General features: G+C 32.7%; 1 protein-coding gene across 7 annotated transcripts in view; it reads right to left on the reverse strand.

The window, feature by feature from the left end:
* LOC129762697 (uncharacterized) overlaps nucleotides 1-26,179 on the reverse strand; it is a 458,495-nt gene that overhangs the window by 14,359 nt on the left and 417,957 nt on the right. For all 7 annotated transcript variants that reach the window (XM_055761194.1, XM_055761195.1, XM_055761196.1 and 4 more), the window contains 4 exons: nucleotides 25,057-25,347; nucleotides 12,601-12,873; nucleotides 510-718; nucleotides 144-443 (listed from right to left, as the gene is read on the reverse strand). In XM_055761194.1, the coding sequence (XP_055617169.1) occupies nucleotides 144-443; nucleotides 510-718; nucleotides 12,601-12,873; nucleotides 25,057-25,347 (1,073 nt within the window). The remainder of the gene's footprint in view (nucleotides 1-143; nucleotides 444-509; nucleotides 719-12,600; nucleotides 12,874-25,056; nucleotides 25,348-26,179) is intronic.

Here is a 26,179-nt window from a genome sequence, read left to right on the forward strand (position 1 = left end):
TGCTTTTCATCATGTTTTTCATCACAAAACGCATAGCTTTACACGCTAAACAGCGCGAAAAACGTGCTCAGCGTTAACGAAGCTTATATTATGGAATATGAATGTGGTGAAATTATAACCCGACGATAGCTGCGAGGACTTACCCCGTTGAAGCTGGTATGAATCGAATCCAGAGGTGTAAATGCCAGCGTTTGCGGGGGGAAGATAAACTGCTGCTGCTGCTGATGTTGTTGCTGTTGATAGAAGTATGGCATCATATGTGGCTGCTGCTGTTGGCTGAATTGCATCTGCAGCTGAGATTTAGGCTCGCTGGGTAAGGCATTCCGCGTGGGTGGCTGCGGAGGTTCGCTCGGCGGGGATAGCTTCCGGTACTGCTCATCCTGGGGTCGGCAAACCGTCAGCGTGACATAGTTGGGAGCAGTTCGCAGCACCTCCAGGGCTTCCTATATTTGTCACAACAGCCGGCGTGAATTAGAAATCTCCTCACACATGTGTGTGTGTATACTCACGTAGTTGGTTAATCCAGTCAGTGGAATCCCATTCGCTTCCAGCAGAATATCGCCCGGCTGCAGCATTCCCGTGGCCCACGCCGCCTGGTGGGGAAACAGTCTTTTGATGCGAATCAGCCCCGGGAAGGGGGCGGACGAATCCGATCCACCCGATACGGATAGACCCAGCCCGCGGGTTCCCTTTGGTACTTGGACGAGGAACACGGTATCTGAAAGGACAACGACAACAACAACGACACCATTAAATGCAGCAATCCTTTCGTCATCTCGTCACCCCCATCTTCACCCTTCTCAATAATTCAACAACAATTTCACGTACATCGGAATTAAATGAAAATGAAATGAAGAAAAACCTCGCAATAAAACGCTCTCGAATACCGAACCAGAGAGAAGGCAAACATTATTTATTATCGCTCGGTTCTGTTTCCCGGTACGACCAAAAGGGAAGGACCCTTGAGGTGAAAATGTATAAATAAAGCTCCGCCCTCCCATCACAAATGTCTATTTCTTTTTTCAATGGGCCACCCTCAGCTCGGCTGGCTGAATAAAGGCGCGGCAGAGTCGAGTGGTGCAAATTATTCATGGTTTTAACTCAGGGCTCTCTTCATTTGCCGCTGCCGTCACTGCAGCAGCATGGGATTGTGGAGGCATTTTTATGGTCTACGCGTCAAACCCGGAGACGTTGGCTTGCGCCCCCCTCCTCACACCAGGACACAACAGGCACAATTGCCAAGCACCCAGCTCTCGGCTCGAAACTGGAAGAGACTGATGAGTGTTAGGTTTATTGCGTTCTCGCAGCAAAATTTTAACGACACTTGAGACGGCCATTCCGAGCACAGTTTGATGATTGCATCTCGGGAAATGAGTGTTAATGTTTTATGGGGTGATGAAAAAATCGAAACTTTAACTTCGAGCCCTCTGGATGTCTGGGGGCGCAGTGCGTGGGACCAATTTCAGACAGTTTTTTTATTTCCTGGGAAGCCTTTTGTAAAAGTTTCGTGATGACTCAATTAGCCATTTGAGGGCGGGAATTTTTGGGCATGTGTTGTCAGAAGTGGGCATCCCCGAACACGGAAAGCAATTCACAATCATAATCGAGTGAACGAATTTTCAATAAAATAGATGGAAATTCCAGGTTCTAAAGGGTGTGTCACATCAAATTGCATCACGGAGAAAACGCTGTAGAAATTTAATTTTTAGGAATTATATCTTCAGCTTTCGCTTATAATCAGATAAGAGTGTATAGATCACGTTGGCCATGCTTCACTGTCAATTTTTCGTAAATTTGGAAAAATGTCGTCGAACGAAAAAGAGCGTCGTGAATTAATCCTGTGCACTCATTTCGAGAATCCGGAGTTGTCACATCGGGACATCGGTAAGATGCTGGGAATCGTCCAATCCACGGTCAGCAGAGTACTAAAACGATACTTCGAGAACCTAACCATCGACCGGAAGGTGAAGAACGGCAAAAATGGATGCTCCGTCAGTGAAAAATATCACAAGCGCGTAGTTAAGCAGTTTAGACGTGATCCGAGAAGTTCGGTCGCGGATGTCGCCAATAACCTGAATTTGTCAAGTTCATTCGTCCAGCGGACCAAGCAGCGGGAGGACCTGCGTACATACAAGGTTCAGAAGGCTCCTAACCGCGACGAAAGGCAAAACATGGTGGGGAAGACGCGAGCCCGGAAGCTGTACACCGAAATGCTGACGAAGCCGCATTGCCTGGTAATGGACGACGAAACCTACGTCAAAGCGGACTTTCGTCAGCTGCCGGGCCTGTTGTTCTTCTTCGCAGAGGACAAATTCAGCGTTCCGGAGGAGATTCGCAAGCAGAAACTATCCAAGTTTGCCAAAAAGTACATGGTGTGGCAAGCGATCTACTCTTGCGGAAAGCGGAGCGCCCCCTTCGTGATGACCGGCACGGTAAACGGGCAGGTTTACCTTAAGGAGTGCCTACAGAAACGCTTACTACCACTATTGAAGCAGCACGAGGGCCCGACCATCTTCTGGCCGGATCTCGCTTCGTGCCACTATTCAAAGGACGTGTTGGAGTGGTACGAAGCCAACGGGGTCACCTTCGTGCCAAAGGAAATGAACCCGCCCAACGCGCCGGAGCTTCGCCCAATAGAGAAATATTGGGCGATTATGAAGCAGGCCCTCCGGAAGAACCCAAAAGTTGTCAAATCGGAGGCGGACTTCAAGAGAAAATGGATTTCTGTTCAAAAAAAAACAACCTGACGTTGTTCAGAACCTTATGGACGGGGTAAAGAGGAAGGTGCGAGCATACGGACTTGGGCTCGAAGTATGAATAAAAAGAAAATGCCAAAAGTTGTTTAAAAGTTTTTATTTTACTGTCTAAAATTTTCAAAAGGATCGGTCTACTGGGCGAATTTCTACAGCGTTTTTTCCGTGATGCAATTTGATGTGACACACCCTTTAATCTAGCTGGAATCACTCCACATTTTCAATTCTGTCTTTTGAATTCTCCAGTTTGCAGTTTGAAGAGGAATTTTGTCTATATTATAGTGACTTCCAACACATTTGGCTGGTTCATCTAGACTCCTTCGAGAAGAAAATTGCTCTCACAGATAAAATAGCGTGTGTATAATCACGGTATTTTAATCAGAAACTCAAAAATATTTATGCATTTCGTTGATTGAAACCCATTTTCCCTCTGTTTCGTTTCACAAAATTGAACACGGAAAAAAATACAAACAAGAAAGTAATCAACTGTTATTGGATAAGCTGCACAAAGATCGTGAATTTGACCCATAAAAAATCCGAACAATCTAGGCAATCAGTTTACATGAAGTTGTATGAACGATTCAAGTTTAACAATAGATACTGATGATTTTAAAGATGACACAACAATTTCTTTCTTTTTGATTAAATTGATGCTCGGCAACCAAACGCATGTATTTGACAGTCCGTTTAGACTCATTTATATTCTTCGTTCTCTTCGAAATTTTAGCATTTTTACATAAAAAGAGTAGTTAGGCAGTGCGAAGCGAAAAAATGCACATTGGTAAATGTTCACAAACCAAAAACAATAAAAAAATGAAAGAACCGAATCAATGTTTTTGTAAAACCTTTTGTTTTGTTAATAAAATAAGTAAAGAAATCTAGATTTTTTCCAGAACATTTTGCAATTTTCATAAATTTAAATTAATTTCCGAAGTTAAAATGATGTTATAAATTCTGAAAAAAAATAAAAGTATTCTAAATCAATTGAGATTTTAAAAGGAAGGACATTTTTTTATAATATTTGAAATATTTTGAATTTTAGGAATTTCTTCGAATTTTTTCAATATTTTTAATTTTTGAAGAATAATTTTTCATATTTTGTTTTTAATATTTCCAATTTATGAATTTGAATTGATTTTGATTGTTTTTGGTTGTTTGTTTTCATTTACCAAAATTCTCTGTTTTTTTTAGAAATTTTGTTTTCAATTTTTTCATATATTTGGGTCATTGAATGTATTTGAATATTTTGAATCGAAACTCTTTTTATTTTTCTAGATCATATTTTATTCACATGTTTTTTTTTGGATTTATTTGGAACTTTCGAATTTTCATTTTCTCTAATTTTCATGTTATTTTTTATATATCTTTTGTATTATCCAAAATCAATTTCCAATTTTAATTTTTTTTTTAAATTATGTTGTTTTTGTATTTTTGAATGAGTTTAGAATTTTCTAGAATACTTTCTTTTTTTTTAATTTACGAAATTAATTTAATTGGTTTGATTCTTCGAGTATTCAGCTTTTAGTTAAGAGCTTTTTCATATTTTTCTCTGATCGTCGAAAATGTTTTAAAAAAAAATTCAACTTTTAATTGTTCTGTTCTTTGTTTTGATTTCTGCGAATTTCTCGATATTTTTATAAATATTTTTAAAAAATTTTAAATTTCAAGAATTTCTTAGATTTTTTGGATGCATTTGTTTTAAAATTTGCATTTGTTTTAAAATTTCAAGAATCATTAATTTTGAATTTCAATTTTAATTTATAATTTAATTTTTGAATATTTGTTTTCGAACACAGTGGAACCCCGATCATCCGCGAGCGGATGATCCGTGGTACGGATCATGCGCGACAGCGAGTTTCATAGTAAATTCATAGGCCTTCCCGGAATTTGTCAGTGAGTGATAGATTCATGAACTTTTGTCTTGGTCATGGCTTTCACAGTAGCTGTATATCTAGATGGATAGTTTAATAATTTCTGTATTGATAAAACATAGTTTTCATGCTGAAACAACTTTTTTTCGTGTTTGGAATTCATTTTTAGTGCTTTATTGCGTTATCCGCGATCTTTGTTATTCGCGGTGAGCTAGCCAGACTATTCCGCGGATAATCGAGTGTTTTGATAATTTTTGAATTTTTGGAATTTATTGTAATTTCATTTTGACTTATATAGAATAAAGATTTTCTGATTCTTTTATTTTAGTGTATGCTGAAAGTTTCTGAAATTTATTCCAGAATTAAAAGTAATCCCAAAATTCAATTGAATTAAAAAAATCATATTCAAACTAATTTACAGAATCGCTCGAAAACAAATGTCGATTGTTTGTTTGTTTTAATTTTTTTATTTTTCATTTTTTAAATTTTGTAATTTCTATGTTTATTTTCTTAATTTTTGATACTTTTTTGAAACGTTTTTAATTTGAAGAAGATTTTTTTTTAATATTTTTGAGTTTCCAACACCTCCCAAATTTTTGTAACTAATTTCGAACAGTTTTTGAATTTCCGATCATTTATTCATACACTTTCTTTTATTTGATTTTTTTTTCATTTTGTTACCACTTTTGATTTATGCATTTTGTAATTTAAGTTTATCTTCTTTCTCTATTTTTTCAAAACTATCTTTAGCTTGGTATTATCAATCTTTTTATAATATTTTGGGTTGGGGAAATTAATATTTTCAATAAATCAAATGTATATAATTTTTTTGAATGTGTATTTTATTTTTTATTTTTTGAATGTTTATTCATATTTATAGTACATTGAATGTTTTTGAATATTTTTTTTTCAACTTGATTTTTTCAACTTCCTGGAACCTTTCATATTTTTTTATTATTTACATTTTTTAATTATTCAATAGCAATTTGATTTGTTTGAATTTCTCATAAGTTCTTGATTTTTTTGCGCTTTTTTGTTTTTTATTTTTTTTTTGTTTTTATAACGAATATTTGTGATTTAATTTCCGAAATTTTTCGTTTTATATTTTTACAATTGTTTTTATTTTTCCAAATGTTTAATTTTCTACATAATTCATGGCTTTTCCTATTTACTTTTGAAAAATATAGAGTATTTTTTTTGAAAAAAATATAATTCTTCTGCTCATTTTAATTTTTTATCTTTATTTTATTTTATTTATTTTTCAATATTTTTCTTTAATTCGTTTTTTTTCAGTTCTAGTATCTTCTAAAATTTTAAGAACTTTGAACAATTAGAACCATTTGAATTGAATGAAATCTTTTGATAGCTTCCCTTTTTTCTCAAATGAGAAGCCTACTTTTTGATATTTGGAAACATTTAAGAATTTCCGAGATTTTGGTTTAATTTGATTTTTTTTTTACTTTTATGTAAATTTTTGGATGTTTTCAAAATTGTTTGTATTTTTTATTGATGTTTGAAATCGAATTTATTTGTTTGAATTTTTATAAGCATAACATATTATAACATATAACATATTATTTTACTTTAAAATTTTCTCATTTTTTACATTTTGAGATCTTTTATACTTCTTGAAATATATTTTGGTTTTGTTAATTTGGTTAATTTTGTTTGACTATTTAAAAAACATTTTAGAGATTTTTAAATTCTTTTTAAATTTTCGAACTCTGAATGTTTTTTTTTGTTTTTTTTAAATGTTCTAAATATATATTTTTTTTTTAGGCATTTTTTTAGTTTTTTTAGAATAATTAGAACAAATGAAATAAAATAAAACATTCTGATTGCTTCACTTTTTTCTCAAATAAGGAGCCTATTTCATGATATTTTGGAACTTTTTAGAATTTCCGAGATTTTTGCTTAATTTGAATTGTTTCAATTTTATTTTAGAATTTTCTGGAACTCTGTCTATATTTTCTTTAGATTTTTTTTGATTTCTGAATGTTTTCAGAATTTTCTGTATTTTTTACTGGTGTTTGAAATCGAATTTATTTGCTTGACATTTTTATAATCATGAGCATTTTTCATATCGTTTCATTTTGAAATTTTCTTAATTTTTCTGAATTTTGAGATTATCTATACTTCTCGATATATACATTTGTTTTTTGGTTTGACTTTTAAAAATTAAACAATAAACACTGAATATTTTTATTTTCTTAATGTTCTGAGTATTTTTTTTACTTATTTCTTCTTTTTTTTTTAGAACAATTAGAACAAGTGAATTGCTTGGCTTTTTTTAAATGAAAAGCCTATTTTTTGATATGTAGAAACTTTTTAGAATAATCGAGATTTTAGTTTCATTTTGATTATTTAAATTTTATTTTAGAATTTTGTGGAACTCTGTCTATATTTCATTTCGGAATGTTTTCATATTTTCTAATTTTTTTATTGGTGTTTGAAATCGAATTACTTAGTATGAAGCATACGTATTTTTCATATTTTTTTTCTTTTTTTTGAATTTTGAGATCTTTTATACTTTTATTTTTGAATAATAACTTTGGTTTGAATTTGAAAAAAAAAACATTTCAGAGATTTTTTATTTAAAACGAAATCGAACACTGAATGTTTTTTCTAAGGTTCTAAGTAGTTTTTAAATATTTAAAAATTTTTTTTTAAGTTGTAAAGAATTTTTCAAAATGACGATTTTTTATATTTTTTGTTCATTATCAACAATTTATTTTATTTTTACTATTTGAATAGTATTTAATTTTCTGCTTTTTTAAATTTTAAATTTTAAAACTTTCTCAAATGTGACATTTAAAAAAAAATTAAAACATCTAAAACATAAAATTTTATGGCACATTAAGAAAGCAAAAAACGATTCGATAGAAATACAGGAAACTCCAAAAAAAATCGTAAAAATAACAAATATCTTAAAAAAATATAGACAGAGTTCCAGAAAATTCTAAAATAAAATTGAAAAAATTCAAATAAAACAAAAATTTAACGGAGAAAAAATGTCATAACTAGATTAGTCACAAGCTGATGAAATGAAGGTGTTCAAAAAAAAGTTGTGCCATGGCGTACACGATTCCAGCCCTTCTGGTTATCTGAAACATAAAAACCGAACAGATTCTAAATCAGTAAAGATTCCTCTATCGCATGAACCTCGGACGAGTCAAAAACATGTTTTTTGACAAAATGGCGGCCGTGTAAAAAACCAAATGCGGTTCAAAGCGTTTTTTTCTTACGTTTCCCGATTTTTTTTTTGAATATTGAAATTCAAAAAATATTATTTTTCGCAGGTTCATAGAGAGATGCATACAGATTGTATTCATATAAATTCGACATGAAACGGTGCAGTAGAACTTGAGATATCGTGTACGCCAATTTAAAAAAAAACTAGTTTCGAGAGAAACGCGTTTGAAGTTCATTGTTATGACCGTACCAGGTTAGATACCGCATCTCTATAATGGCTCTAACTCGGTAAATAATGGGATTTTCGATAAGTCCGTTCTGGGGTATATTCTTGAAAGCCTAATCTACAGAAGTATGAAGGAAAAACATTAATTTTTTTCAAATTTGTTGACTAGAATACTGCCTTAAATTTCTTATAAGTACGAATTATTTTTAGTTTTTTTTGTAATTTTTTAGAACGAAAACAATTTTTAAATTAAAAAAAAATAACTTTTTGAATTTTAGTTTTTATTGCTTTATATTTTTGTGTTTTTTTGAATTTCTCAAATTTTTATGTTTTCAAGCGGCTATTAATTTTTTTTTTCGTTTTTTTCGAATAATTAGAACTGTTGACATTGAATGAAATATTTTGATTGCATCAGTTTTTTTCAAATAAGATGTTTAAAAGTTTCGAAATTTTCAGTTCATTTATATTTTTTTAAAGTTTTATTTTAGAATTGTATGGAACTCTCTTTATATTTTCTTTAGGATTTTGTTATTTTCAATGTTTTCGGAATTTTCAGAACTGAATTACAGTGAACTCTCCCTTACTCGATGTTCTGTAATTCGATATTTTCCCTAACTCGATGGATTTCATAGCACCTTTGATATATTTTACAAGCATTCTTCTCTTCATAGCCTTCATAGCCGATACCTCCTCAACTCAATGGTTCCTTGGATATCGAATTAAAGAGGGTTGCCTGTAATTTGTCTGTTTTTTTATATAAACACTAGCTGACCCGATGAACTTCGTCCCGCCCAAAATTTGATTTTTTGATTTGAATACATTAAAACATCCAAGTTTTCTTACTAAGTGAACGTTAGTGAGTCCAATCACTGAACTCTTCATTGATTACCCTTTGACCCTTTACAACTTCCTTTTGCTATAAATTGTCTAGTACTTCCACAAAAATTCGTCCTTATAATATAAAATTATTTTCAGACATAATTCTCGTTCAAGATTCTTCAAGCATTTGGAAATAACATGTTTCTCCGTTGCATGGAATACATGTTTGATACAGAGAATATTACAAAATAAAGACAGCTCGAATCGGACCATTCCTTCCTCGTGTTTAGGTCACACCAACACATTTGGCCTTCCATTTTTGTTTATATAGAACGAAGATATAGGAATGCGTTATTCCGTCTGAAAATCCTTTTTATCTTTCGAACAAAAAACAATTTAGTTAGCGCCAACATAAAATGGACTAACAACGCTTAGTTAATTGTATAACATATGGAAATTCAATATTCCGAATTTTTTCGGGTTTTGGCTTACCAACACATTTGGCCTTCCATTTATATTTATAGACTAGCGAACCCGGCAAACTTCATCCCATTCATCCCATCCCATTTACTTGATTAATTCTCGAGTAATGCAGAAATTTGTGTTTTATTTGTATGGCAGCCACCCCTAAGAGAGGGGGGAGGGGTATCTAACCACCATAGAAACATTCATTGCACCCTAAAGTTTCCATATGCCTAATTCGGTTTAATTTGCTTGATTAATTCTCGGGTAATGCAAAAATTTGTGTTTCATTTGTACGGCAGCCCCCTCTAAGAGAGGGGGAAGGAGTATCTTAACACCATAGAAACATTTATTGCATACTAAAACCTCCACATGCCAAATTTGGTTTCATTTGCTTGATTAATTCTCGAGTAATGCAGAAATTTGTGTTTCATTTGTATGGCAGCCCCCCTTTGAGTGGGGGAAGGACTGTCTAACCATCATAGAAACATTTATTGCACCCTAAAACTTTCACATGCCATTTTTGGTTTCGTTTGCTTGGTTAATTTCCGAGTAATGCAGAAATTTGTGTTTCATTTGTATGGCAGCCCCCCCCTTAGAGAGGGGGGAGGGGTCTCAAAATATCACGAAAACCTTCCCCGGCCCCAAAAACCCCTACATACCAATTTTCATGTCGATCGGTTCAGTAGTTTCCGAGTCTATAAGAATCAGACAGACAGACAGACATCACTCCATTTTTATATATATAGATAGATATAAGATATGAAAATGCGTTATTTCGCCTGAATATCCATTTCCATTTACGAACAAAGATCAATTTCGATAGCGCAAATATCGAATGGACTAACAACGCTTATGATGATGTAATTTTCGAACATGTGGGAATTCATTTTTCCGAATTTCCCGACCTTCCTTTAGGATTTTCCGAAAATTTTCCGATTTTTCTCTTCACTATATTGATCTACGGGAAGACACGAATGCAACAAAATACAGGAGGCTAAAATCGGACCATCCCTTATTCGGGTTTTCCGCTTACCAACAGATTTTGCCTTACATTTTTATTTATATAGAAAAGCGTTTTTCATTGAATTTTAAATATTTTTTTTTAAATATCGAAATTTTTTACACTTCTAGATCTTTTTAAATTTTTTTGAATCAGCTTAAACTTTGGTTTGACATTTTAAAACCAATTTTGGAGTCTTTTGATTTTTTTTTTAATTTTCGAACACTGGATTTCTTTTTTCAGTGATCTAAGTAATTTTTGATTTTTAAAAATTTGTTAAAGAAAGTTGTACAGAATTTAAAAAAATAGATTTTTTTTGTTATTTTTTTAAATTTTTTTTCCACTTTGTTCAATATTAGAATTTCTTAAAATTTCAGGCTTTTTTAAATTTTGACATTTTGAAATTTTTTCGAATGTTTTGAATTTTAAAAACAACTAAACTTTCGAGTTTTTAGTACATTAGTAAAGAAAAAATGAATCGTTAAAAATACAGAAAATTCCGAAAAACATTCAAAAAATAACATGAACCACAAAATACATAGACAGAGTTCCAGAAAATTCCAAAATGAAATTTGAAAAATAAATTTCAACTTGATTTGCTCACTATGTTTTGAATAATTTGAATTTTTAGAATTTCTTAGATTTTTTTAAATTTAGGTTTAGGTTTAGGTTTTTATGATATTTGAAAACATTTTTTATTTTCTAACATTTTTGTTTTTGTAAACATTTTTGTATATTTTTCTAGAACACTGCATGTTACTGAATATTTGAAAAATTGTGGATTTCTTTAAGAAATTTTCAATTTATTTCAATTTTGGATTATTGATCAAATGATCAAAATTTTTAAAGAATGTTGAATGATCAAAACTTATTTTTAGAATTTTGGATTCTTATTATTATTTTTTTAGAATAAAAACCATTTCAAAATTTTAAAAAGAAATTTTTTTTCTTTTCATTTTTTAAAATACTTTTAAAATTACAGGCAATCCTTTTTTTGTGCGGGGGATAGGGGAATGATTTCAGAAGTGGATAATTGAGACGCAAATATGCTTTTTTCGCACTGAAATGCATATAAACCATCGAAAAAAACTAAATGGACGATAACTTCGTCAAATATGCTTCTTTTCATACACCGCACAAAAAAAACCGCACAAAAAAAAACCGCACAAGAACAGAAAACCACACAAAAAAAATCCCACAAAAAAAATTGCACAAAAAACCGCACAAAAACAGGTTTTACTGTATTTCAATTTTAATTTTTTTTTAGTTTTTTTAATGTTTTAAATGTTGCATGAACATTTGGAATCGATGAAAATGAATTGAATGTTTTGATTTTTTTCTTAGTTTTTGGTTTTTTGATTTCTTTGTTCTTTGAAGAAAAAAATGGAACGCTGAATGTTTTAAATTTTTGATAGAAAATTTTCTGAAATTAGAAACTGTTTTAGTTTCCAAAATTGAAGAAAATTTTCAAATTTTATAATGTTCTAAAAATTTTTTGGATTTTTTTCTTTCATGCAATCGTTGTATGTTTTTCAATAACATCACAGCAATTCTAAATTTCGAGGCTTTTACACATCCCATTTTCCTTTGAGTGCAAAGAGTGACATACTATGGAACCCGTAAATTGCTTTCTCCTGTTCAGCAAAATGATCAAAGTGAGTGGATCGGTTTCCCGATAAATCTGACCTCTTGATTCGAAAAATGAAAAACCTTTGGTAGGACTGTCTCAACACCGTCCTCTTCCTTTGTTTTCTTTGCTACGAATGGCAAAAAAGAAAAAAACAGACAGAGTGACTGAAAAACTCCAAGCAATTGTGCTTCTTATCTCCAGACGACAGTTGTATGGAACTAAAATAGTTCGGCACGTACGGCGCACCCACAAGAGCACCCAAAAGAGCAGCACCGGAACGAAACACGGACCGAATCTTCCAAGTGCTCCTGCTGCTGGGTTGAATGGGAGTGAATTTTCCGCTTGTCTAGGTCAATCGGGCTGTGAAATGAATCTTCCGAGCCCGATGCCCAACAAAAGACAGAAAGGAAGGATGGGCAACTTTTCTCATCCACTTTGAGGTGTCCCATCGTCTTCCACCGCATCGGTTCCGATCTGATTTTGTTTGCAGTTGCCTACAGTTGTCATCGGTTACCCGTCCTTCCGAAGGAAGGGGAAGGGAAGGGAAGCAATCTTTTGTCGGAATTGGAATTTTACCGTCGTCATGCTGTTACAGTTTTCTGCTGGAGTTTGTTCTTACACTCGGTTTGATAGATTGCACTCACCTTTGGTAATGAAGCTGTATTCGCCGCTGGCCATCAGACTTGCGGCGGCCTTCTCGTAGTTCCAGAAGCGCTGCAGATCGTTCGGCTCGATGACGCTGATCGGAGGCTGCTGGTTGAGTTGGGATGAAGCCAGAATCTCGTTGTACTGCGCTTCGTGCATGAGGAGCAGCGGCGGCGGGAGTTCATCCTCCGGCGACCGTTCACTTCCGTAGCCCTGGTCGTAGCCAGTGTCCACAGTGCTCCGGTGCAGAGGCAGTTTCATTGCCGAGCGATCTGTGGGGAAAATACACGTTTGAAATAAATCTCCTCTCTCAAGTAAACAGATTCAGTTGAAGTTTGATTAGCTTTCACCCAGGCCAATTAAAGTTATATACTCTCTCCCAAATCCACCCATTAGAAAATTGATTTATATCGTTCCGTACACATTGTGAGCAACGTAATCCTTTTTCAAACTATTTATGCTTTTGAATAAAAGCCACTATGTGTGTGTTTGTGAGTGCTCATTACCACCCCCACTCCCAGGATAATTCGAATCTGGATCAGAAACAACTTTTCCTTTAATCACTTAAGTCAAGTTTGCATGATACGGAAATCTAATAGAGGAGGTAATTTTGCTCCCTCCCAGCTATGACCCGAGCGAAAAGAGGAACCCAAAATTGTTACAAAATAGTACCGAAACCCGAACTCGGCTGACTAACTCCCCCTTTCTGCCTTTCTGCCCAAAAGTTATCCCTCGGCGCAGTGCACAATCCGGGCCCAAACTTTGGCGTCAGCAAGTTGACGCTTGACTATATTTGGTGACACTTGCATAACATCCCGTACGGATGACGCTCTCCTCCTCCCACCCCCCAAAAACCACGTGAATTAATTTCCAAGTTTTTGATACAATATTTAACCAAGTCCCTCCCCCGCATATAGTGCCGTTATCAAGTGCAACCCCAACTCATCTGCCTTGGAAATGGGTGCGGAGAACGTGTGCGAAACAATTCTTTGTATGGCCCCGGATGTTCCGGAGGAACATTAGCTCGGGATGTTCATTAACGCCGGGAAAATCTCCCACCTCGGAACATGCTGACAAAACATGAGCCCCGATATGTGGCGCAGGAGAGCCACCGGAGAGTCATTATATTAGATTTCGCAGCATCATCAGCTGCTATTGCCCTGAGCAGCACCCACCTTGACCCAAGCAAACTTCGAGCCCTCAAGATCGTGAGGAGCGGGAGGCACAGGGGAAGAAGCATGTTGTTTTCCCTAAATTACACCCAAGGAAGTGCGCTTCTCTCGGGCTCCGATTGGGACCGAATGGGTTTAAGAAGTTTTCCTGTGGGAGAGCCAAAGCCAAAGTTTCGCAAAGCTCGTGACAATCACAACACACTACCCACACAAACACACACACACATACTGTGTCTGTGTGTCTCGATGGAAGCAGTACCAAAGTTTTCCTGCTGCAAGCTTGCATCGGAGCCGAAAAACCACGACCTCAGAAGTTCATAAGTTTTGTGGTGGCGGTGAACGGGGGGGTGGGAGCAATCGGGCGAGAAGTTACCCTGGGAGAAGATCATTGAAGGCCACAGAGGCGCCGGTCCCGCCCGGGACCGACGGAACGAGTGACGAGGAACGTCTTTGATGCGTTTTCAAGCTGCTTTGGAACCGATTCAATTCGAAGAAATTATTTCGAAAGCAAAAGGTTCTTCGAAATGTGCAATGATTTCGGGCCTTTTCATTCGAACCAGGTTTGCTTTAAATCCACAGAAAAATAACAACAAAATCCTCTTGCTAAGCTTCGATTTTATATGGTTCAAGTTAGATGGTCGCTTGGCATGTTTTATCCTATTCCTTGGAAAATGTCTCAAAAAGCTACCAGTGTATTTTGCCTAGGATTTCACCTGAATTCGTCCAAATTTCGTTCAGATTATCGTATGTTGTGTCATTCAAATATTTTTGGTCAGCCTTAAATTATCGTTAGTCGAAAACTGCGCCTCGACGGAATTCGGAACAATTTTTGCTCAGTATATCACGTGACGATTTGGAAGAATGAAATGATTTTGGACGACATTTGTAGCTTTTGTCGCTCCACTATTAAATACTTCATACCAGATCAAAACAGAGGGAAGAAAATGAATAAAATCGAGAGTAGAAGTTAATAGATATATGCATTATGCAATATAAATTTGCATTGACACAATTCGATTCTGTTGCTTTCAATCTTTTTCATTTATTAAAACAAGTTGAAAATACTCAACTAATTTCCCAAACGCTGGTCATTTCATGATGAAGTTTTCAAGTCCGAGCGCTGGTTTTCATGGATAAAAGAATTATTGCAATGCAATATGTTTGCACTTTACAATTTTTCACTCACGATTTTTTGTTATAATTTACGATTCGTTCCAACGTTTACGATTCTTCAAATTTGTTTTTTTTTATTTTCTTATTTATTCACATTTTTTTGCAATTCTTGTTTTTTGCCGCATTCAATTGCGATTTTTTTCAGTTCACGGCTTTTTGACAATTTACGACTGGTTTATGATACACGATTTCTTTCGAGATATTTTTTTTCTTGCAATTGACGAGTTTTTTTCAGTGAATATTTTTTGTGATTAGCTTTTTGCATCTAACGATTTTGATTTGCGCAATTCACTTTGCAACTTTTTGTAATTAAAAGTAAGATTTATTTCAATTAAATTACAAAACTCAGAAAACTCATTTGAAACACGTTTTTTTGCAATTAACGATTAATTTTCCTTCTCTGCAATTTGAATTTTTAACACCTTGTAACCTTTTGCAATATAATAAACATGATCATTTTTATATTTATTTACATTTATGATTTATGAATATTTCGCAATTAGCACTTTTTTTTGCATTTCATGATATTTAATTTAGACACATTAAAATATGAATTAGAGTAGTACTGAATCTCTAAATCCCAAAATTTTATTTAAGGTGCATCAAAAAAAATTATCAAAAAAAATTTCATCAAAAATTTTAGTACTAAAAAAATTGAAATTTATTTTTTAGTACTAAAATTTTTGATAATTTTTTTTGATGTACCTTAGTAAGATGCACATTCAGTATTTTTTTCTAATTTTTATCTCGAATCTATCGAGGATGGCGTGAAATAATCGAAAAAGTACGTTTTTCACTATAGATCAAGGGTTCAAATAAACCAGAAAAATTTATTATTTAATATCCTTTACAATATTTGCCATACAGCTAGTGAATTGGTTTGGGGGCACTTTTTACTCCCTTACCCGGCTAGGATCTTTAATTAAAATTTTCATTATATATTCATATTTACTTTTTTCTAAAATTCCAGTTTTAGATGATGCAATTTTCAGATTTTCGGATTTATTAACGATTATTCTTGCAGTGTATTAACTATTTGCAATATATATTGAATTTTTAACACCTTGGATCCTTTTGCAATATAATAAACATGATCATTTTTATATTTATTTACATTTATGATTTATGAATATTTCGCAATTAGCACTTTTTTTTGCAATTCATGATATTTAATTTAGATTTATTATTTTTTCATAGCTTTATATAATTTATTTTTTTATAACAAAATAATATTGTAATTAAAGATTATTTTTGTACGATTAGCTACAATTCACGAACTGATGGAAAAACTCGAAAAACATCTCGGAAATTGAAAAAAAATCTAATAAAGAATAAATTTTTTTCTATGTTTCCAATTTTACTGTTTTCGATTTTTCTGTTTTTTATATTTATATTTTTGAAATTTTCATTTTTTTTCATTTACCGTTTTTAGAGTTGAAGAGTTTTATGCGATTTTTTCTTGTAATTATTTTTTTTTGTAATTCACGAACTCTCTGCAATTTATGATTTGCAAAATGTTTAGCAATTTGCCATTGAGTATTTTAATTTTTATTTTTTTTAATTTTAATTTTTTTTAATTCGTGATTTTTGTACATCTTCTATTTGCTTTCTATTTTTGAATTATCCTGTTTTTAAATTTTTCGTAGGTTGTAAGTTTTTGTAAAATTTACTTTTTTTAAATTTACGATTCTTAGTAATATACGATTTTTTAGCAATGTGTGTTTTTTTTTGTTTTTACAGTTACGATTGTTTATCACAAATAAAAAAAAATATTTTTTTCCCGTATAATTTTTTACCATTTTTCTCTTGCTTTTTTTCTTTTTATCTATTATTCCAGTGTTGGAGTATTTGATTATTCAATTTATTTTATGCTTGGATATATTGATGATATTTTGCAATAAGCTGTTTTATTTCACTACTTAATGTTACTTGATTTTTTTTAATGAATTCACTATTTAAAAATATTTTCATTCATTTACGTTTTTTTTTTCATATTAAAATTTTATGAATAAGCGATTTCTCTTAAATTTTGTTTAAATTTAACGCATTTCTATTATTATTATTTTAACAATTTCTATTTGTTTTCTGTTTTTGAATTTTTTGTTTTTTTTTCACGCCATCCTCAATAGATCCGAGATAAAAATTTGAAAAAAATACTGAATGTGCATCTTACCGGGATGTATCAAGAAAAATTATCAAAAAAATATTTCATCAAAAATTTTAGTACTAAAAAAATATTTTAATTTTGAACATTTTTTTGGGATTTAGAGATTCAGTACTACTCTAATTCATATTTAAATGTGCTCCTACGGATTTTCTAGATTGATAAATATCTTTAAGCTGTTTGTTTTCAAATATCTAATAATAAAAATAAAATAAAAAAAAAAATACAAAGTACAAAAAAATGTTATAGATTTTCTAGCATTTCGAAATTTTGAAAAAAAATATAACTTTAAGACTACAAATCCGATTTGTTTTTTTTTTATTTTAATCTTTCAATTGAAAACCACGAATACAATAAAATAATCGATTTCAAAAAAATAATAATGCAGACGATGAAAAAAATTATTTTTGTGTCACACAATGCTCTTAACAATTCAGGAAAAATTACGTCACATGTAGAAAAAAGACAAATACGAACGCATTTAAATAAAAAATTGAGCAGGAGTGGGTCTCAAAGTTATATTACTTTTTCAAAATTTCGAAATGCCAGAAAATCTATAACATTTCTTGTACTGTGTTTTTTTTTAATTTTATTTTTATTATTAGATATTTAAAAAAAAATTAGTTTGAAGATATTTATCAATCTAGAAAAGCCGTAACAGCACATTTAAAAATGAATTAGAGTAGTACTGAATCTATAAATCCCAAAAAAAAAAATCAGAATTTAAATATTTTTTTTAGTACTAAAAAAGTACGTTTTTCACTACGTCAAACCACATAGGGGTTCAAATAAACCCCCAAAATTTCTTATTTAATATCCTTTACAATATTTGCCATACAGCTAGAGATTTGGTATGGGGGCACTTTTTACTCCCTTACCTAACCACTCTTTGGAAATATAAAAAAAAATATTTTTTGATACCGCGCAACACTGAAAAAAATCACACATATCTAGAAAAGCCGTAGAAACACATTAAAATATGAATTAGAGTAGTACTGAATCTCTAAATCCCAAAATTTTATTTAAGGTGCATCAAAAAAAATTTCATCAAAATTTTTAGTACTAAAAAAATTGAAATTTATTTTTTAGTACTAAAATTTTTGATGAAATTTTTTTTGATGCACCTTAGTAAGATGCACATTCAGTATTATTTTCTAATTTTTATCTCAGATCTATTGAGGATGGCGTGAAATAATCGAAAAAGTACGTTTTTCACTATAGATCCTACGTCAAGGGTTCAAATAAACCAGAAAAAAATCTTATTTAATATCCTTTACAATATTTGCCATACAGCTAGTGATTTGGTTTGGGGGCACTTTTTACTCCCTTATCCGGCTAGGCCCTTTAGTTTAAATTTAACGCATTTTCATTATATATTCATATTTACTTTTGTTTCGCTATGATTGTTCTTCAATTTTTTACGGATATTTTTTAAATTAATTAACTTTTTGCTATCTAACAATTCTCTGCGATTAACGATTTTTTACAATTAACGATATTTTTTTGCAATTCATGAATTTTATTTCATGTTGGTAATCAACGTTGCTTTAATTCGTTTTTTTCTTCAGTTTTCTATTAAGTTTTCAATTCATTGACGATATTTATTTTTTAACATAACATATTTTTTTTTTCATTTAACAATTTTTTGCAATTACAATGTTTTGAGATTAGTTTCCATTTTTTAACTTTTTTATTAATTTTTTTGAACATCTTTTTTGCAATTTACGATGTTTTTATTGATTAACGTTTTTTTCCCATTGATTTTGTTTTAAATTTACGATTTTCTGGAATTTATTTAGAAACGATTTTCCGATATTTCCTATCAATAATTTTTTGAATCTTGGAAATTCAAGTTTTTTTTTCAATAATATTTTTTTTATTTTTATTGTTTTTATTCACTTGACAACTAACGATTTTTTCATAATTTTGAATTTTTTGTTTATTTTTTAATTTTCAGGTAATGTGATTCCCTTTTTTAATTTCTTTAATTATTTTACGATATATTTGCAAGTTCTTTTTTTTTAATTTCATGATTTTTTTTTGTTATTACGATTTTTTTATCAATTGAGTTTTTTTTAATTCATGTTCTTTAGATATTACATTTTTCTGGCAATTTATCAACCTTTTAACCTTAGTTACTTACACTTTTTAAAATGACATTTATTACTTTTGCTCAATTTTTCTAAAATTCCAGTTTTAGATGATGCAATTTTCAGATTTTCGGATTAATTAACGATTATTCTTGCAGTGTATTAACTATTTGCAATATATTTCCTGAATTTTTTTTTTATATTTAGATGGTCCTTTTTCCGATTTGTTTTATTCGTAAATTTATTTACGATGCTTCTCTCAATTTGCAATTTTTTTTTCGTGATTTTCATCACTTTAGGTTTTTTCGATTTTTAGATGTTTAGTTTTTTTTATGTACCAACTTATTTACGGTTCTCTTTCTCTCAACGAAATTTTGCTGTTTACGGTTGGACTATTGTTAGCAATTTACGATGTTTTGTTTATCAATTCGCTTTTAGAAATTAAAAAAAAAATCTATTAGTTTACATTTTGGAAGTTTACTTTTTTCTTTCGCGATTTTGATTTAGGTTTTAAACATAACAATTGACAATTTGTTATCCATGAATGAAGTTTTTTTGTCGATTCATCGACGATATATTTGCAAGCTCCATTTTTTCCATTCAACAAAATTTTCCCAAAAAAAAGATTTTTCGAGTTATGTTTCTTAACTTTTGACTTATGAACTATTCGTTCTTGTAAGATTCTTCCGAATTTTTATCAATTAACAAATAAACAAATTTGGAGAAATGAACTTAAATTAAACCAAAATGTTCTTTTGCAATTCGCTAATCTTCTAATCTTGGCTATTTACGTTTTTTATTCATTTTTTTCAACTTTTTTTTTATTCACGATATTTTGCTATTCTTCTATTATTTGAGCTTTAGATGATAGGATTTTTTTATTGATTACGATTTTTCCTAGTCATTTATAATTTTTGTAATCGCGAAAATTTACGATATTTGTGTCAATGTTTTTTCTATTTTCCGATTGCGCAGTTTTTGATTTTTCGAAATTATTTGATGAGTTCACAAAATATTTGCAATTTCCTTTTTTTTTCTTTTCACAATTTCTATCAATTTACGATTTTTCGATTTTTCGATGTTCTTTTTTTATTTTTACGATTTTCTCTCTCAAAGAATTTTCGCTATTTACAATTTCTAGCTATCAACGATTTTTTTTAGATTTTTTTTTATAATTAACTGTTTTTCTATCAATCAACGTTTTTCTATTCACAGTTTTCCGTCTATTTGTCTATTACTTGAGTTTGGTGCGATTTTTTAAATTAGTTATTTTTTCCATCTATTTACGATATTACGTAAATTGTCATGTTTTCTTTCTTTCCAACATTTTTAGCAATTAACGATTTCTATCAGTTTACGATTTTTATTTATTTCTAACAATTGGCGGTTCGGTATCAATTCACAGGCCAAACGATTTTTTTTTATTTTATGATTCATTTACGGTTGTTGCGAACGCAATTAGCAATTAACGAAATTGACGAAAACTATTGTGTTTTTTTTTCTTTCTTTTATTGATCATAACTTAACTTATTTAATATAATTCTTAATACTATAACAGAGGTATGGGTTTCCTTGCAGTGTGGCTCAACATATTCTTTTGTTTCGGGCAATTATGTACAGAGAATGATTGACGAGGGAAACAGGAAAAATTGAAAAAAACCTGTTGCACGAACTGAACAGAAGGGGGATAGCATGAGAGGGAAAATTTCTATATTACAGTTGGACCTGCACTAGATTTGATATGAGAGTGTTTTCAGACATCGAGCATCCTGTCCAAAATTTATGCAACAGTCTCAACGTCCATTCGGATACTGGTTCGATATGTGCCAGTTTATGTAGATCGTCAGTGGGGTAGTTGAATTCAAGATTTAGCATCATCTTGAGTATCTTGTTTTGTCGATATTGAAGGTTTTTCTGTCGACTACGCGCACAGCTGTGCCAGGCTGGAAATCCGTACGTTATCGTTGGACGGAGTATGAGTTTGTACAGTAAAAGTTTGTTCGTAATGCTTAGTCTTGAACGTCGACTGATTAGTGGGTAGAGCATTTTCATTAGTTTGTCACATTTGATAAGGGAAGTGGCTATGTGCTTGTCAAACTTTAGCTTTTGGTCTAGAATCATCCCAAGATATTTAGCTTGGTCAGACCAAGGAACAGGATGTCCAAGTACAGTCACTTCCGATTGTGGCAAATATATTGGACTGCGTCGTCGTGTAAAAAATATCGCTTGTGTTTTAGATGAATTGACCTTCATTTTCCAACGTCGTTGAAACTTCTCAAGTGCATCCTGAGCATTTTGTAGCTGGTAGCTGGTAGCTGGCAGCAATGTAGCCCGTGTCATCAGCGAAAAAATTGTAGCTGATACCATCCACTCGTGGTACATCAGAGACGAAAATGTTGAATAATACGGGACTAAGTACGCACTCCTGTGGAACACCATACGGAACTGGTTTACAGTCTGATAATACCCCGTTAACAATCACTTGGAAATAGCGTTTGTTCAGAAAAGATTGCAACATTTTTTGGAGGTATATAGGGAAATTCGATACTCTCAATTTATGCAATATCGCATCGTGCCAGACAGAGTCATAGGCTTTCTCGATGTCTAGAAGAATCATCCCCGCTGATTGTCCTTGATTAAATAATTGCTTAACATTTTGAGTGAGCCTGACAAGTTGGTGCTTAACGTTTTGAGTGAGCCTGACAAGTTGGTGGTTCGTCGAGTGACCGCGCTAGAAACCAAACTGTTCACTTGGAATTATGTTGTGATTTTCCAAATGGCGTTCAATGCGGGTGAGTATGACACGTTCCAATACTTTACTCATTGAAGGTAGAAGACTAATGGGCCGATAGTTGTTTGGTAGTGAGATGTCCTTTCCTGGTTTAGGGATTGCAGTTACGATTGCGTGCTTCCATTGGTTCGGAAAATATGACAGACGTATTTAGACAAGCGTTTATGATCCTGGTGAACATTATCAAACCTTTCCTTGGAATATTTTTCAGCAATATGTTTCGAATATTATCTTTCCCAGGAGCCTTTCTTACTTTCGTTTGCTTGATGTTTTGTTTTAACTCATTGGGTTGAATAACTGGAGTTTCATTGTCAGGGACTTATGTTCTAGTGATTAGGCTATTGTTTTGTAATGATTTTTTTACAATCTCAGATTTTCAGCAATATATTGTTTTTTTAAATTTTTGGAAAGAACTTTTTTCAAAGTAGATATATTAAATACTTTGAGATGTTTTGCTGTTATGTTTTTGCTTCTAATTTTAGGATGATTTATCGATTTTCACAATTCACGGTGTGTTTTCCTATTTACTTCTGTAAAAACAATAAAATTTCGAAGGGAGGCGATCTGGCGTAGTGGTAACATCCATGCCTCTCACGCTAAAGGTCACGAGTTCAATTCTCACTCCCGACATTCTTCCAAAAATGGAAGTAAAAGTGACGAACCAGCCAAATGAGTTGAAAGTCACTATAATACAGATTAAAAAAATAAAATTGAAAAAAATAAAATTTCGACAATTTATTGCGATTTATAATTTCTCAGAAGTGTTTACATTTTTTTATTTATTGAAATTCACTATTTGTCTAGTCGTTTTGTTTTGTTATCTTCAATTTTTGGCAATTTTTTTTTACAATTAACGTTTGTTCAACATTTAACGATTTTTTACAATCCACGAAGATTTTTACTAATTCATGCAACTCATGATTCTTTAATTTAGTAATTTAGTAATTTAGTAATTTAGTAATTTAGTAATTTAGTAATTTAGTAATTTAGTAATTTAGTAATTTAATAATTTAGTAATTTAGTAATTTAGTAATTTAGTAATTTAATAATTTAGTAATTTAGTAATTTAGTAATTTAATAATTTAGTAATTTAGTAATTTAGTTATTTAGTAATTTAGTAATTTAGTAATTTAGTAATTTAGTAATTTAGTAATTTAGTAATTTAGTAATTTAGTAATTTAGTAATTTAGTAATTTAGTAATTTAGTAATTTAGTAATTTAGTAATTTAGTAATTTAGTAATTTAGTAATTTAGTAATTTAGTAATTTAGTAATTTAGTAATTTAGTAATTTAGTAATTTAGTAATTTAGTAATTAAGTAATTTAGTAATTTAGTAGTTTAGTAGTTTAGTAATTTAGTAATTTAGTAATTTAGTAATTTAGTAATTTAGTAATTTAGTAATTTAGTAATTTAGTAATTCAGTAATTTAGTAATTTAGTAATTTAGTAATTTAGTAATTTAGTAGTTTAGTAATTTAGTAATTTAGTAATTTAGTAATTTAGTAATTTAGTATCATAGTCATTTTGTCATTTTGTCATTTTGTCATTTTGTCATTTTGTCATTTTGTCATTTTGTCATTTTGTCATTTTGTCATTTTGTCATTTTGTCATTTTGTCATTTTGTCATTTTGTCATTTTGTCATTTTGTCATTTTGTCATTTTGTCATTTTGTCATTTTGTCATTTTGTCATTTTGTCATTTTGTCATTTTGTCATTTTGTCATTTTGTCATTTTGTCATTTTGCCATTTTGTCATTTTGTCATTTTGTCATTTTGTCATTTTGTCATTTTGTCATTTTGTCATTTTGTCATTTTGTCATTTTGTCATTTTGTCATTTTGTCATTTTGTCATTTTGTCATTTTGTCATTTTGTCATTTTGTCATTTTGTCATTTTGTCATTTTGTCATTTTGTCATTTTGTCATTTTGTGATTTTTTGTTTTAAATTTTCTCTAGATAAGCAGATACCATCAAAGGAAAAACAGATTAAATTAATTTGGTTGGGAGTGTTTCCTTCCCATTTTTTTAGAGATCAACAACGAACTGAAAAGCTCCGTTGTGCAAATGCTCTCCAAGTTTAAAAACTTTCCGGCGCTTCATTCATAATCCCGAAGTTGGAAGTTTAAAACTGTGGTTTCAATAACAACATGGCCGTTCATCGTTCACTTCAGAAGTTGCATCTTAGGCACTACCAATAACCGGCTAACGATCTCTCTTCCAAACTACTTTCCGAACTCATCCCCCCACCGACATCAATCATCACATCACAAGCACAAGATGAAACGTTCCGCAGCCTCCCCACCCACCAATCTAGTTTGGCATAGAGTCCTCCCAAACACCCTCCTGTCAATAACCAATTAACGGACGAACAAAGCAAATCTTCTCGGAAGCCCTGCCTCTGTTTCTAATGCCTCGAAAGTGGCGAAAAATAGATATCCCTTTGGTAGCAGAGGAAGCAGCAGCACCCGCATAATTGGAGCAGTCGTCTCTGCAACTCAATCATAATGCACTTATTCTCTACATCCCTCCGTCTCTCGGAAAGGGAGCGAAGATAGAGTTTATTCAGATGCAGCAGCAGCAGTATTCATCGATTCACATCGAATGGACTGCGGAAACTGAACTCGCTTGCTTGCTGCGTCTTCCACTCTTCGTCATAAATTTCAATCATCAGGGATCCGCTCCGCTCTGGATGGTGTGTGGGTGAGGGGAGGGGGGGGGGAAGAGGAGAAACACTTTGATCAATGTGCTTCGTGAGATGTGATTAAATTAATGTGTGATGATGACGATGGCAGCGTTCTTCGATTCATTGATTCATTTTTTATTTTATTTTTCCGCATTGAAGATGAAGCTGACAGGCTTCGTTTGTAGTTCGGATGATTGGTGGAATGCTGTATTTTATGATGCAATCAACTATATTTCCCAGAGCGAACGCACGATGTTTTGTGAACAACAATTCGACAAACAATCTATCGCGCGTCTCCTTCATTTCTGTATCCCACTAGAAACATATGCAAACCCGTGGACATCTGTTTGAATGTGAATTTAATACACCCAGATTTCCGACTCACCTCCTCCTCCGCCGCCTGTTCCTGGTCCAGTGCCGCTCTGGAAGGTGCTACTTCCGAGGGCAGTCGACGAGACGGTTGACCCTTTCCCGCTGCTGCTCGAGTAGAAGGGAGAAGAACTCTGGCGGTATGTGGGCGGATGCTGCCGCTGTTGGCCCTGGCAGGATGTCATATTTGTTGATCCACTGGTTCCGCCTCCGATGGCACCAGCAGCCCCGCCACTCACTGTAACATATTCCGGCTGCTGCTGCTGATGGGTCGCCAGAACGTTTTTCAGGTGCGTTTGGAGGAACTCTGCAAATAGACACACACAAGACACGCCTATGAGTGAAGTGGTGGTGGTGGTGGCAGTGGCGACGGTGGTAACGACAATCCGGTTTTCACGGAAATCCTACCACTGCATATTGTGCTTTGTTTGCGTGGGAATGTTTGCCAGCGTCGGGGAAAGTCAATTGCGGGAGATAATTAAATTTGCAAAAACAGATATTGCGCAGGCAAAGTGTCCCCTGTGCCAGTGGAACCGACCGGGAGCGGGGTTTTGCCGGAAGTCGAAGACTTTAAACAACGGACGGGATCGGGTTCGTAATGCAAATTAAACTGCACAACCACTTTCCGAACACAAATGAGGCCCATATGCGGGCATCGAACCCCACTAACGACGGTTTTATACGATGGGGAACACTATGAACCAGGACCACGTTACACATCATGGCCGGTGGCGGACAGTGCCCGAAATTGGAGCGACGACAGATTGGGTCTCCCCCGAGTAAGTACTAATTAAACGGACCGAAACAATGGCCAAGGTCCGCGAGCGCACCGCCGGATGGATCGGATCGGAATATTTGTCGGGCGGAGTTGGGTTGAAATTAGCGTCCGCTGGAAAATGATGCTAATTTTAGGTGCACCGCCAGCGGCTTTTTCCGCGAGTGAAATGATAATGGTTATTGAAATTTTATCGAACGCTGACGGGATTACATCTGGCAGATTGAAGGGTCTTCGTATGGTTACGGGACCGCAATCCGGAATCATCCCGCGCTGATGGAAACGATTGACTGTAGCGAATAACGTTTTATGTATTCAATCTAATCTAGTGCGTGTTTTGATTTACGCACAGTCAGGCAGCCAT

Source organism: Toxorhynchites rutilus, chromosome 1 (assembly GCF_029784135.1).
Source record: "Toxorhynchites rutilus septentrionalis strain SRP chromosome 1, ASM2978413v1, whole genome shotgun sequence".
In the NCBI taxonomy this organism is placed as follows: Eukaryota; Metazoa; Arthropoda; class Insecta; order Diptera; family Culicidae; genus Toxorhynchites; species Toxorhynchites rutilus.